Raw genomic sequence first — 14,192 nt, 5'->3', positions numbered from 1 at the left:
CTAGGTTGTTTCCATGTCCTGGCTATTATAAACAGTGCTGCGATGAACATTGGGGTACACGTGTCTCTTTCAATTCTGGTTTCCTCAGTGTGTATGCCCAGCAGCGGGATTGCTGGGTCATAAGGTAGTTCTATTTGCAATTTTTAAGGAATCTCCACACTGTTCTCCATAGTGGCTGTACTAGTTTGCATTCCCACCAACAGTGTAGGAGGGTTCCCTTTTCTCCACACCCTCTCCAGCATTTATTGCTTGCAGATTTTTGGATCGCAGCCATTCTGACTGGTGTGAAGTGGTACCTCATTGTGGTTTTGATTTGCATTTCTCTAATAATGAGTGATGTTGAGCATCTTTTCATGTGTTTGTTAGCCATCCGCATGTGTTCTTTGGAGAAATGTCTATTTAGTTCTTTGGCCCATTTTTTGATTGGGCCGTTTATTTTTCTGGAATTGAGCTGCATAAGTGGCTTGTATATTTTTGAGATTAGTTGTTTGTCAGTTGCTTCATTTGCTATTATTTTCTCCCATTCAGAAGGCTGTCTTTTCACCTTGCTTATATTTTCCTTTGTTGTGCAGAAGCTTTTAATTTTAATTAGATCCCATTTGTTTATTTTTGCTTTTATTTCCAGAATTCTGGGAGGTGGATCATAGAGGATCCTGCTGTGATTTATGTAGGAGAGTGTTTTGCCTATGTTCTCCTCTAGGAGTTTTATAGTTTCTGGTCTTACATTTAGATCTTTAATCCATTTTGAGTTTATTTTTGTGTGCGGTGTTAGAAAGTGATCTAGTTTCATTCTTTTACAAGTGGTTGACCAGTTTTCCCAGCACCACTTGTTAAAGAGATTGTCTTTACTCCGTTGTATATCCTTGCCTCCTTTGTCAAAGATAAGGTGTCCATATGTGTGTGGATTTATCTCTGGGCTTTCTATTTTGTTCCATTGATCTATATGTCTGTCTTTGTGCCAGTACCATACTGTCTTGATGACTGTGGCTTTGTAGTAGAGCCTGAAGTCAGGCAAGTTGATTCCTCCAGTTCCATTCTTCTTTCTCAAGATTGCTTTGGCAATTCGAGTTTTTTGTATTTCCATACAAATCTTGAAATTATTTGTTCTAGTTCTGTGAAAAATGTGGCCGGTAGCTTGATAGGGATTGCATTGAATTTGTAAATTGCTTTGGGTAGTATACTCATTTTCACTATATTAATTCTTCCGATCCATGAACATGGTATATTTCTCCATCTATTAGTGTCCTCTTTGATTTCTTTCATCAGTGTTTTATAGTTTTCTATATATAGGTCTTTAGTTTCTTTAGGTAGATATATTCCTAAGTATTTTATTCTTTTCATTGCAATGGTGAATGGAATTGTTTCCTTAATTTCTTTTCTACTTTCTCATTATTCGTGTATAGGAATGCAAGGGATTTCTGTGTGTTGATTTTATATCCTGCAACTTTTCTATATTCATTGATTAGCTCTAGTAATTTTCTGGTGGAGTCTTTAGGGTTTTCCATGTAGAGGATCATGTCATCTGCAAACAGTGAGAGTTTTACTTCTTCTTTTCCAATTTGGATTCCTTTTATTTCTTTTTCTGCTCTGATTGCTGTGGCCGAAACTTCCAGAACTATGTTGAATAGTAGCGGTGAAAGTGGACACCCTTGTCTTGTTCCTGACTTTAGGGGAAATGCTTTCAATTTTTCACCATTGAGGATAATGTTTGCTGTGGGTTTGTCATAGATAGCTTTTATTATGTTGAGGTATGTTCCTTCTATTCCTGCTTTCTGAAGAGTTTTTTTTTTTTATCATAAATGGATGTTGAATTTTGTCAAAGGCCTTCTCTGCATCTATTGAGATAATCATATGGTTTTTATTTTTCAATTTGTTAATGTGGTGAATTACATTGATTGATTTGCGGATATTGAAGAATCCTTGCATCCCTGGGATAAAGCCCACTTGGTCATGGTGTATGATCTTTTTAATGTGTTGTTGGATTCTGATTGCTAGAATTTTGTTGAGGATTTTTGCATCTATGTTCATCAGTGATATTGGCCTGTAGTTTTCTTTTTTTGTGACATCTTTGTCAGGTTTTGGTATTAGGGTGATGGTGGCCTCATAGAATGAGTTTGGAAGTTTACCTTCCTCTGCAATTTTCTGGAAGAGTTTGAGGAGGATAGGTGTTAGCTCTTCTCGAAATTTTTGGTAGAATTCAGCTGTGAAGCTGTCTGGACCTGGGCTTTTGTTTGCTGGAAGATTTCTGATTACAGTTTCAATTTCCGTGCTTGTGATGGGTCTGTTAAGATTTTCTATTTCTTCCTGGTTCAGTTTTGGAAAATTGTACTTTTCTAAGAATTTGTCCATTTCTTCCATGTTGTCCATTTTATTGGCATACAACTGCTGATAGTAGTCTCTTATGATCCTTTGTATTTCTGTGTTGTCTGTTGTGATCTCTCCATTTTCATTTCTAATTTTATTGATTTGATTTTTCTCTCTGTGCTTCTTGATGAGTCTGGCTAATGGTTTGTCAATTTTATTTATCCTTTCAAAGAACCAGCTTTTGGCTTTGTTGATTTTTGCTATGGTCTCTTTTGTTTCTTTTGCATTTATTTCTGCCCTAATTTTTAAGATTTCTTTCCTTCTACTAACTCTGGGGTTCTCCAATTCTTCCTTTTCTAGTTCCTTTAGGTGTAGAGTTAGGTTATTTATTTGACTGTTTTCTTGTTTCTTGAGGTATGCCTGTATTGCTATGAACTTTCCTCTTAGCATTGCTTTTATAGTGTCCCACAGGTTTGGGGTTGTTGTGTTTTCATTTTCATTAGTTTCTATGCATATTTTGATTTCTTTTTAGATTTCTTCTGTGATTTGTTGGTTATTCAGAAGTGTGTTGTTCATCCTCCATATGTTGGAGTTTTTAATAGTTTTTCTCCTGTAATTGAGATCTAATCTTAATGCATTATGGTCAGAAAAGATGCTTGGAATGATTTCGATTTTTTGAATTTATCAAGTTTAGATTTATGGCCCAGGATGTGATCTATCCTGGAGAAGGTTCCATGAGCACTTGAAAAGAAGGTGAAATTCATTATTTTGGGGTGAAATGTCCTATAGATATCAATTAGGTCTAACTGATCTAATGTATCATTTAAAGTTTGCGTTTCTTTGTTAATTTTCTGTTTAGTTGATCTGTCCATAGGTGTGAGTGGGGTATTAAAGTCTCCCACTATTATTGTGTTATTGTTGATTTCCCCTTTCATACTTGTTAGCATTTGTCTTACATATTGCGGTGCTCCTATATTGGGTGCATATATATTTATAAATGTTATATCTTCTTCTTGGATTGTTCCTTTGATCATTATGTAGTGGCCTTCTTTGTCTCTTTACAGCCTTGTTTTAAAGTCTATTTTATCGGATATGAGTATTGCCACTCCTGCTTTCTTTTGGTCTCTATTTGCGTGGTATATCTTTTCCAGCCCTTCACTTTCAGTCTGTATGAGTCCCTTGTTTTGAGGTGGGTCTCTTGTAAGCAGCATATAGAGGGGTCTTGTTTTTGTATCCATTCAGCCAGTCTTTGTCTTTTGGTTGGGGCATTCAACCCATTTACGTTTAAGGTAATTATTGATAAGTATGATCCCGTTACCATTTACTTTATTGTTTTGGGTTCGGGTTTATACACCCTTTCGTGTTTCCTGTCTAGAGGATATCCTTTAGAATTTGTTGGAGGGCTGGTATGGTGGTGCTGAATTCTCTCAGCTTTCGCTTGTCTGTAAAGCTTTGATTTCTCCTTCGTATTTGAATGAGATCCTTGCTGGGTACAGTAATCTGGGCTGTAGGTTATTGTCTTTCATCACTTTAAGTATGTCTTGCCATTCCCTCCTGGCCTGAAGAGTTTCTATTGAAAGATCAGCTGTTATCCTTATGGGAATCCCCTTGTGTGTTATTTGTTGTTTTTCCCTTGCTGCTTTTAATATTTGTTCTTTGTGTTTGATCTTTGTTCATTTGATTAATATGTGTCTTGGGGTGTTTCGCCTTGGGTTTATCCTATTTGGAACTCTCTGTGTTTCTTGGACTTGGGTGATTATTTCCTTCCCCATTTTAGGGAAGTTTTCAACTATTATCTCCTCAAGGATTTTCTCATGATCTTTCTTTCTGTCTTCTTCTTCTGGGACTCCTATAATTCAAATGTTGGAGCGTTTCATATTGTCCTGGAGGTCTCTGAGATTGTCCTCGTTTCTTTTAATTCGTTTTTCTTGTTTCCTCTCTGATTCATTTATTTCTACCATTGTATCTTCTATTTCACTAATCCTATCTTCTGCCTCCGTTATTCTACTATTTGTTGCCTCCAGAGTGTTTCTGATCTCATTTATTGCGTTATTCATTATATTTTGACTCTTTTTTATTTCTTCTAGGTCCTTGTTAAACCTTTCTTGCATCTTCTCAATCCTTGTCTCTAGGCTATTTATCTGTGTTTCCATTTTGATTTCAAGATTTTGGATCATTTTCACTATCAATATTCGAATTCCTTCTCAGGTAGATTCCCTACTTCTTCCTCTTTTGTTTGGTTTGGTGGGCAACTCTCCTGTTCCTTTGCCTGCTGAGTATTCCTCTGTCTCTTCATCTTGGTTATATTGCTGCGTTTGGGGTGGCCTTTTTATATTCTGGTAATTTGTGGAGTTCTCTTTATTCTGGAGCTTCCTCACTGTGGGTGGGGTTCTATCAGTGGCTTGTCAAGGTTTCCTGGTTAGGGAGGCTTGTGTTGGAGTTTTGGTGGGTGGAGCTGGGTTTCTTCTCTCTGGAGTGCAGTGGAGTGACCCGTAATGGGTTATGAGACATCAAAGGTTTAGGGATAATTTTGAGCTGCCTGTATATTGAAGCTCAGGGGAGTGTTCTTGTGTTGCTGGAGAATTTGCGTGGTATGTCTTGTTTTGGAACTTGTTGGCCCTTGGGTGGAGCTTGGTTTCGGTGTAGGTATGAAGGCCTTTGATGAGCTCCTATTGCTTAATGTTCCCTGAATTCAAGAGTTCTCTAATGTTTTCAGGCTTTGGATTTAAGCCTCCTGCTTCTGGTTTTCAGTTTTATTTTTACAGTAGCCTCTAGACTTCTCCATCTATACAGCACCGATGATAAAACGTCTAGGTTAAAGATGAAAAGTTTCTCCACATTGAGGGACACTCAGAGAGGTTCACTGAGTTACAAGGAGAAGAGAAGATGGAGGGGGTAGTTAGAGGTAACTGGAATGAGATGCGGTGAGATCAAAAGCGGAGAGAGCAAGCTAGCCAGTAGTCACTTCCTTATGTGCTCTCTATAGTCTGGATTGCTCAGAGGTATATACAGAGTTATACGGGGCAGAGGAGAGGGAGGAAGTAGACAGAGGTGACCAGGAGGATAAGAGAGAGGAATGAGTAGGAGAGAGACAAATCCTGCCAGTAACCAGTTCCTTAGGTGTTCTCCACCGTCTGGAACACCCAGAGATTCACAGAGTTGGATAGAGAAGAGATGGGGTAGAAAAGACAGAGGCCACCTGGTGGAGAAAAAGGAGAGTCCAGAGGAGGAGAGAGTGGTCAAGCCAGTAATCTCGCTCTCAGGTAAACTTGGGTAGTGAAGTTTGGGTTTTTAAATGTACAAAATTGACAACAAAAACCTAAGAGCAAAGATTAAAAATCTAGAGTAGAGGTTGGATTTTAAAAGATACAATATTAAAGAAAAGCAGAAGGAAAAAGGAAGAAAGAAAAAAAAGAATTATTAAAAAGACAAACAAAACAAACAAACAAAAAAAAAAAACCACCAACAACCATCCAAAGAGTATATATGGTGTTTGCCTTAAAAAAAAAAAGTCTTTTTTTAAATAGTAATAATAGGTTATAGAAATAAAAATTAGAGGAGAAATAGAAGACTTAACAATTAAAAAAAAGCTAGAAAAAAAAACAAAAAAAAGCAAAAAGCAAAAAAAAAAAAAAAGGAAGGATTGTAAAAATATTAAAAATATTTCTGGCCCTTCTCTGATGTTATGGGCCGTGTGGGCTCACTTCCAAGGTGGTTCCCTCTGTTTAACTTCTTCTGTTTGCTGGTTTTTTAGGCTCACTAGTTCAGTTGTGCTGTGGGGAGGGGGGATGCTGCAAACAAATAGCACTGTCGTGTGCACACAGTATCTCTGCTCCGCTTGACCTGTCCTTTCTTGCGGCGCACAAACCACTCCGGCTCTACGATGCTCAGCCGGGAACCGTCTGGGGCCGACCCTAGGCTGCGTGCACTTCCCCGGTCCAAGCCGCTCAGGTTCGGCGCTCAGGCAGCCCTCAGAGGCACAAACGCGGCTGGGACTGCGCTTTGTGCCCTTCCCAGGTCCGAGTAGCTCAGGAGTTTGGCGAGCGCGATCGCCGCGGCTTGTCACCTTTTCCGCCGCTGCCGCTCAGCTCTCTGGGTGGACCGCTGGCGCACCCCGTGAGGCAGACTGTGACTGTCCAGCACCCCCAGAAGTCTTAGCAAAGGAGCCTACTTGCAGTTAGGTACGTAAAGTCTCTCCGGGTCTGCAATTGCCCCTTTCCAGCCCTTACAGCTCTGGCTGCCTGTCCCCGGCGGGGGATGGTCTGCAGCCGGCTTTTCCGTTCCGTCCTTTGTTCTGTGCTCGGTCCTGGTGGTGTCTTATGTTCGAGCTTTTCGCGTGGTAGCTATCCCACAGTCTGATTTGCTAGCCCAAGTTAGATCGTTCTGGTTGCGCGTGGGGCGTTCCTGCCCGATTCTTGCAAAGCTCTGCAGCCCGCGCCTCCCGCGCGTCCCTGCCCTGCCCCCACTTCCCAATGGCGGATGCAGGCGTCTGTGCTGCTTTTCCGCTGGGGGAGTTACTGTTGGGCTTGTAATCTGTTGGTTTTAATTATTTATCTATTTTTCCTTCCTGTTATGTTGCCCTCTGTGTTTCCAAGGCTCGCCACAGACTCGGCAGGGAGAGTGTTTCCTGGTGTTTGGAAACCTCTCTTCTTAAAATTCCCTTCCCGGGACGGAGCTCCCTCCCCACCTCCTTTGTCTCCTTTCTCGTCTTTTATATTTTTTCCTACCTGTTTTTGAAGACAATGGTCTGCTTTTCTGGTTGCCTGATGTCCTCTGCCAGCCTACAGCAGTTGTTTTGTGGAGTTTGCTCGGCGTTGAAATGTTCTTTTGAGGAATTTGTGAGGGAGAAAGTGATCTTCCCGTCCTATTCCTCTGCCATCTTTCCCTCCCCCTATAGTTGATTTTTTAATAGCAAAAAATAGGGCCAGAAAACAGTGCATCTAAGTCTACCTATCTATTTATCTATGTATGTATGTTCTTCTATCTCTTTTTCCCCTTTTAAATTAAAATACAAATTTTATTATAGGCTAACTTTACAGCTTAGTCTCTAAGTAACACTGTTCAAATGGGGCTGTAACTAAATTTGGGAAGTAATTAACATGACCCAGAGATAGTGTGACTGTCTCCCAGAGATAGACTGTTGGAACTTTCCTGCTTCTTATTCTGGGGAGAGAGTGAAGACAACTTTCACTTGTATGAAGGACAGCTGCATCTTACTAGTTGGAAACTAAGAGAAGTTTTTTGTTGTTTTATATGGAAGCTAAATTCAAATACATGTAGAAGAGTCTGTAGCTGAGTAGTCAAAAGGAGATTTAGGAACTCATTCTCAGTGCTCCGGTCCCACCCTTCTGTACTCTGCTTTCTCTGTGTGTGTGTTAGTCACTCAGTCATGTATGACTCTTTGTGACCCCATGCACTGTAGCCTGCCAGGCTCCTCTGTCCGTGGAATTCTCTAGGCAAGGATACTGAGGTGGGTTGCCATTCCCTTTTCCAGGAGATCTTCTGACCCAGGGATTGAACCTGGGTCTTCTGCATTGCAGGCAGATTCTTTACCATCTGAGCCACCAGGGAAGCCCTTATGTGTGGGACTCTACATCACATTTCTGTTTTGCCAGCTGGCTCTATATTAAATTCTGTGAATAGGGGATGCTAGAGAGTCTGTCGGAGAAGGCGATGGCACCCCACTCCAGTACTCTGGCCTGGAAAATCCCATGGATGGAGGAGCCTGGTGGGCTGCAGTTCATGGGGTCACTAAGAGTCGGACACGACTGAGCGACTTCCCTTTCACTTTTCACTTTCACACATTGGAGAAGGAAATGGCAACCCACTCCAGTATTCTTGCCTGGAGAATCCCAGAGACAGGGAAGCCTGGTGGTTTATGGGGTCGCACAGAGTCGGACACGACTGAAGCAACTTAGCAGCAGCAGCAGAGAGTCTGTAAGGCTGCCAGAGGAAGGTAGTTCCTGAAGCAGTAGGTGAATCAAGTTTCTAATTTTCAGCCTCGTGGAACCAGTTTCATTACACTTTTTTCAGAGATAGTAGCTGAATGCATGCACATGTGCAAAGTTGCTTCAGCCATGTCTGACTCTTTGTGACCCTATGGACTGTAGCCTGCCAGGCTCCTCTGTCCATGGAATTCTCCAGGTAAGAATACCAGAGTGGGTGGCTATGCTCTCCTCCAAGGGATCTTCCCAACCCAGGGGCCAAACCTGTGTCTTTTTTGTCTCCTGCATTGGCAGGCAGGTTCCTTACCACTAGCACAACTGGGAAGTCCATAGTAGCTGCACATGTCAGTATTCTAAGGTAAAATGACCATCTACACGTCTAGACTTAGTCAAACCATGATTCAAGCATGAATGTAAAATAAAGATTTTTCAGACAAAGACTGACTCTTGTTGAAACTACTAAGAACAACTTACTTGAGGAAGAATAAAGCCAACAACATAAAAAGTAGAAGTAAGAAACAATGGTGAGCAAAGCAAGTGATAAGCATGTTTAAATTCTGTAGAAGGCTGCATTTAAATTGCTCTACTCTTGCTTTTAATATACTCACTTGGCAAAACTCCATTCCTGATTAAAAGAAGTATCTGCTTCTTCTGTGTCTGCAGCCATGCAGCTGCACTAGAGTTGAAGTTAACTGTGCTGTTTTCGCTTTAAATTGTGATCATGAAGCTCAAGTAGGTCCTTATTTCTGTGGGGCAATCACACTATACTCGGCTGGTCCATTAACTTTCCCACTCTTCTTGTTGACTGCTTCACATCATTTCTCTTTCAAACCACCACTTCCTTCTTCTCTATTTAATCACAACTTATTTTCTCTCTCTACTTAAAGAAGTCCCTATGGCAGAAACTGAAGAAGAACTAAAGAGCCTCTTGATGAAGGTAAAAGAGGAGAGTGAAAAAGTTGGCTTGAAACTCAACATTCAGAAAACTAAGATCATAGCATCTTGTCCCACCACTTCATGGCAAATAGATGGGAAAATAATGGAAAAAGTGAAAGATTTTGTTTTCTTGGGCTCCAAAATTACTGCAGATGGTGACAGCAGCTATGAAATTAAAAGACGCTTGCACCTTGGAAGAAAAGCTATGACCAACCTGGATAGCATATTAAAAAGCAGAGACAATCACTCTGCCAGCAAAAGTCCATCTAGTCAAAGCTATGGTTTCTCCAGTAGTCATGTATGGATGTGAGAGTGGAACTATAAAGAAAGCTGAGCGCTGAAGAATTGATGCTTTTGAACTGTGGTGTTGGAGAAGACTCTTGAGAGTCCCTTGGACTGCAAGGAGATCCAACCTGTCAATTCTAAAGGAAATCAGTCCTGAATATTCATTGGAAGGACTGATCCTGAAGCTGAAACTCCAATACTTTGGCCACTTGATGGGAAGAACTGACTCGTTTGAAAAGACCCTGATGCTGGGAAAGATTGAAGGCAGGGGGAGAAGGGGACAACAGAGGATGAGATGGTTGGATGGCATCACCAACTTGATGGACATGAGTTTGAGTAAGCTCCAAGAGTTGGTGATGGATAGGGAAGCCTGGAGTGCTGCAGTCCATGGGGTTGCAAAGAGTTGGACGTGACTGAGTGACTGAACTGAACTGAACTGAAAGAAGTCGTAATCACCGACCACCAGGAAATTACCTATTCACACTGTTTCTAAATCTTATCCTCTCAATTTCTCTTAAACATCCTTCAGTTTGGCTTCTTTCCACTCTCAACACCTACAACGTCTCTCTCTCTCTCTTTTTTAACTTCTCTTTTTGATATTACCAGTGATCTCCATGTGGCTATACACAATGGTCAATTCTCAGCCCTTACCTTACTTGGATTATCAGCAGCATTGAACTGTTGATTTGCCCTCTAATCTGATATGGCAGATGCTATAGATGCACTGACCAAATCTCTTTAACCTTTGCCACTTCAGTGCACATTGGTCCAACTTTCAATTGCCAGTATCTCTTTGTCTGAAGGATTTCTTTGTGTGTGTTGTGTTACAAAATGATCATCACAATAAGTTTAGTTAACATCCATCACAGTGGCTCCTTTTAAAATACATCAAAATTCAATTACCTTATTTTTTTGGCAGTGACTCCAGGCAAATGGGTATCTAGTTCTCACCCCACCCAAGACCAGGGGTCAAATCCATGTCTCCTGCAGTTGAAGCCCAGAATCTTAACCACTGACTTCCAGAAAAATCCCTATTTTTCATCAGCTTATTGTTATCTAAAGTGAAAGTGAAGTCTCAGTCATGTCCAACTCTGAGACCCCATGGACTGTAGAGTACCAGGCTCTTCCATCCATGGGCTTCTCCAGGCAAGAATACTGGAGTGGGTTGCAATTTCCTTCTCCAGGGGATCTTCCCGACCCAGGGATCGAACCCCAGTCTCCCGCATTGCAGGCAAACGCTTTAACATCTGAGCCACCAGGGAAACCCCATTGTTATCTAACCTGGTATTAAAAACCATCATCTCTAATGTGGATTACTCTAAAAGCCTCTTAAATGGTTTCCCTGTTCCTATTCTTGGTTTCTTTCCTCCCCTTCCCTCACCTCCACTGCTTCACCCCACCATCTGTTCACACAGAATCCAGAAAGATCTGATGAAGATTAGGTCAGATCATATCATGCCTCAGCTCTAGATCCTTCAGTGGCTTTTCCCTTTCTCTCAGGAAAAAGCTCAAGACCTGGCGGGGCTTTTGTGGGGATGGCTGATCTGTACCCATCACGTCTCTCTTCTCATCTCCTGTTACTGTTTTCCTTGCTTACTCAACTCCAGCTACACTGGCCTTCTTGCTGTTTCTTGAAAAGCCCAGATATGCTCCCACCTTTGGGCCTTAGTTCTTATTTCCTTTGGGCTTCCCTGGTGGCTCAGAGGTTAAAGCATCTGCCTACAATGTGGGAGACCTGGGTTTGATCCCTGGGTTGGTAAGATCCCCTGGAGAAGGAAATGGTAACCCACTCCAGGATTCTTGCCTGGAGAACCCCATGGAAGGAGGAGTCTGGTGGGCTACAGTCCACGGGGTCACAAAGAGTCAGACACGACTGAGCGATTTCACTTGCCTGCAACACTGTTTTTCCAGAAGTTCCCACATGGCTGAAACTCATACTTTCTTCAGGTATTTGCTCAAATGTCACCATCTTAAGGAGACCCGATTCTCTATTTAAGACCATAACTGCTCCTTTTCCCAACATACTACACTCTCCCAGTCTCCTTTAGTGTAGTCTACTTTTCATTCTTCTCTATAGAATTTACCACTTTCAAACATACTATATAATGTACTTATTTATTATGTTTATTGTTTACTGCTTATTTCCTCTGCTAGAATGTAAGCTCTGTGGGGGAAGTTATATTTGTTCTGTTTACTGATATACTGTAAATGCCTCAAACAATGCCTGGCATGTAGTAAGTGCTGAATAAATAGTTGTTGAATGAATAAAGAAAGGAAATATTATTATATTAAAAATACAGTTCCATATAAAACTTCAAGAACAAATAATAATTGTAACATCTCACTCACCTGTAATATTTTTAACTTTATCCATCAACACATTTAAATCAATCTTCTCATTATCTTGAAGATAAAAAAAATAAAAAAATTTTAGAAAAATGAGATGAAATCCTTAAATTGTGAAGCAAAATCCCCAAATTCAACCATTTGAAAACATTTCCCTAGAAGTTTATTAGCTTTTCATGTCAGAGATCATAATTGCAATTAAAACAGTTCCTGCATTTTACTCTATCAAAAATCCACACAGCACAGTGCATGAGCAAGGTTTAAAGTACCCTCCTTTCCTTTGAGACACTCTTTAGTTAGGTTAGTCTTTCTCAGCAAGAGTTTGAAACTTACTGAGAATTTAAATATTTTCCTTAAAAATTACGTCTCCATTTCACCAGTGTTGACTTTACCTTTGGGCTTCTGTTCACCTTGGCACCAAGTGATACCCTTAAAGGACAGCCTGCTGGTGTGCCTGTCTGGCGCTCTTAGCTTGCTAACACAATCATCATCATGTTGATGTATTTCGTTAAACTTCCAAGTTATATTTGTTCTGTTTACTGACAAAATTTTTGTTTTGCAGTACAGTACCCATTCTCAATGGAAAGACTTTTTCATAGACCGTTAACTTAGTTTCTTTAGTATTTCTCAAAATAAAACCAGAAGCTGCTGGATATCAACAGATATATTTTAACGAGTTTGTAAAACTACAAGTTTGAGAAACACTAAATTGGGATGTTACAATAGTAATTAAAGGATTATTGTTGTTAAGTTGTTAAATTGTATCTGGCTCTTTGGGACCCCATGAATTGAAGCACGCCAGGCTTCCCTGTTCTTCCCTGTTTCCCAGAATTTGCTTAAACTCGTGTCCATTGAGTGGGTGATGCCATCCAGCCATCTCATCCTCTGTCGCCCCCTTCTCCTCTTAGCCTTAATAGTAAAAAGATGCTATTACACTAACAGGCAAGATTCAGTTTGTAACCTTAAAGATCTCCATGGACAAGCTCATTCTCATGACTTGGTCAAGGGTGCCAATTCATCATTGCTTAAATGTGTTTGCATTCTTGTATTATTTTTAATATTCCTCAGATTTGAAGTTCTCCCGAGGGTAAGATACCAGTTTAATGGTTTGTTCAAGAGTGATGTTCCTAAATGCTTTGTCATGTCCAACTCTTTGTGACCCCATGGACTGCAGCACACCAGGCTGCCCTATCCTTCACTATCTCCCAGAGTTTGCTGAAATTTATGTCCATTGAGTCGGTGATGCCATCTAGCCATCTCATCCTCTGTTGCCCACTTCCCCTCTTGCCCTCGATCTTTCCCAGAATCCTCTGTCCATGGAATTCTCCAGGCAAAATACTGGAGTGGGTAGCCATTCCTTTTTCCAGGGGATCTTCCTGACCCAGGGATTGAACCCTAGTCTCTTGCATTGTAGGCAGATTCTTTACCATCTGAGCTACCAGGGAAGCTCTAACAAATGTTTCCTGAATAATAAAGTTCTAGCAAAATGCAAGCATATTATATAGAATGAATTAGCTTTAAAAATAGTATATATTCCAGGTTCTTAGATGTGAAATTTATCCTTGCTTGTTCTTTTTAAGATGTATTTTAAATTATGATAATCTTTTATTGTTGTCCTTTATAGTATTTTCTTATTATTAATATGAGCACTATTATAATTATTTTAAATAAAATAAAGAAGAATATTTGGGGTTAAAGTTTGTTCCTACAGAAGAGAGATGCCATCATTTCCTTTACTTTGTGTGCCTCTAATTCACTCCATTGAGACTTGCTGGGCCCCTCAGACAGTTTATCATTCTATTTCAGATGATTCCACAGATGTACAAGGCAGTCTACCAGAGTGAGATTAAAACTCTATACTTTAAATCACTGTGGTGGTATCTTTTATCATGTTTCAGGATATTAAGAAAACAAGGTAACCAAAAATATCTACATTTACTGTATTGGTAGATTAAAAGAGCTCTAAAAGTGTTTAAAGATCCTCTGATGCTGGGCAAGATTGAAGGCAGAAAGAGAAGGGACAATAGAGGATGAGCTGGTTGGATGGCATCATTGACTTAATGCACATGAGTTTGAGCAAGCTCTGGGAGTTGATGATGGACTGGAAAACCTGGCATGCTGCAGTCCATGGGGTTGCAAAGAGTCGGACATGACTGAGTGACTGAACTGAACTGAACTGAACTGAAAGGGTTTTAAAAAAGCAGAGATAAAATCATTTTTGGAAAAACTGCCTGCTTCTTATTAAGTCAAAGACTCCAAGAGCCTAGAACAGTGCCTGACACATCATAGGCATTCAATTAAGTTTATGAACTGAAATAATGAAAGGTACTGGGGGGAAGTAAAGATGGGGGAAAAAGGGTTATTGTGAGATTATAT

The 14,192-nt window shown here is 40.5% G+C and overlaps 1 protein-coding gene across 3 annotated transcripts in view; it reads right to left on the bottom strand.

Moving 5' to 3' along the window:
- Nucleotides 1-14,192, bottom strand: part of EFCAB3 (EF-hand calcium binding domain 3) — a 152,759-nt gene that overhangs the window by 82,155 nt on the left and 56,412 nt on the right. For 2 of the 3 annotated variants that reach the window (XM_060395751.1, XM_027974361.3), the window contains one exon: nt 11,820-11,873. In XM_060395751.1, the coding sequence (XP_060251734.1) occupies nt 11,820-11,873 (54 nt within the window). Of the gene's footprint in view, nt 1-7,031; nt 7,206-11,819; nt 11,874-14,192 lie in introns of those variants that run through there. The other variant, XM_060395752.1, reaches the window with a different exon arrangement.

The sequence above is a fragment of the Ovis aries genome, chromosome 11, assembly GCF_016772045.2.
Source record: "Ovis aries strain OAR_USU_Benz2616 breed Rambouillet chromosome 11, ARS-UI_Ramb_v3.0, whole genome shotgun sequence".
Lineage (NCBI taxonomy): Eukaryota > Metazoa > Chordata > Mammalia > Artiodactyla > Bovidae > Ovis > Ovis aries.
Note: the sequence above shows the minus strand (reverse complement) of the source record. Positions and strands in the feature narration are given on the sequence as shown.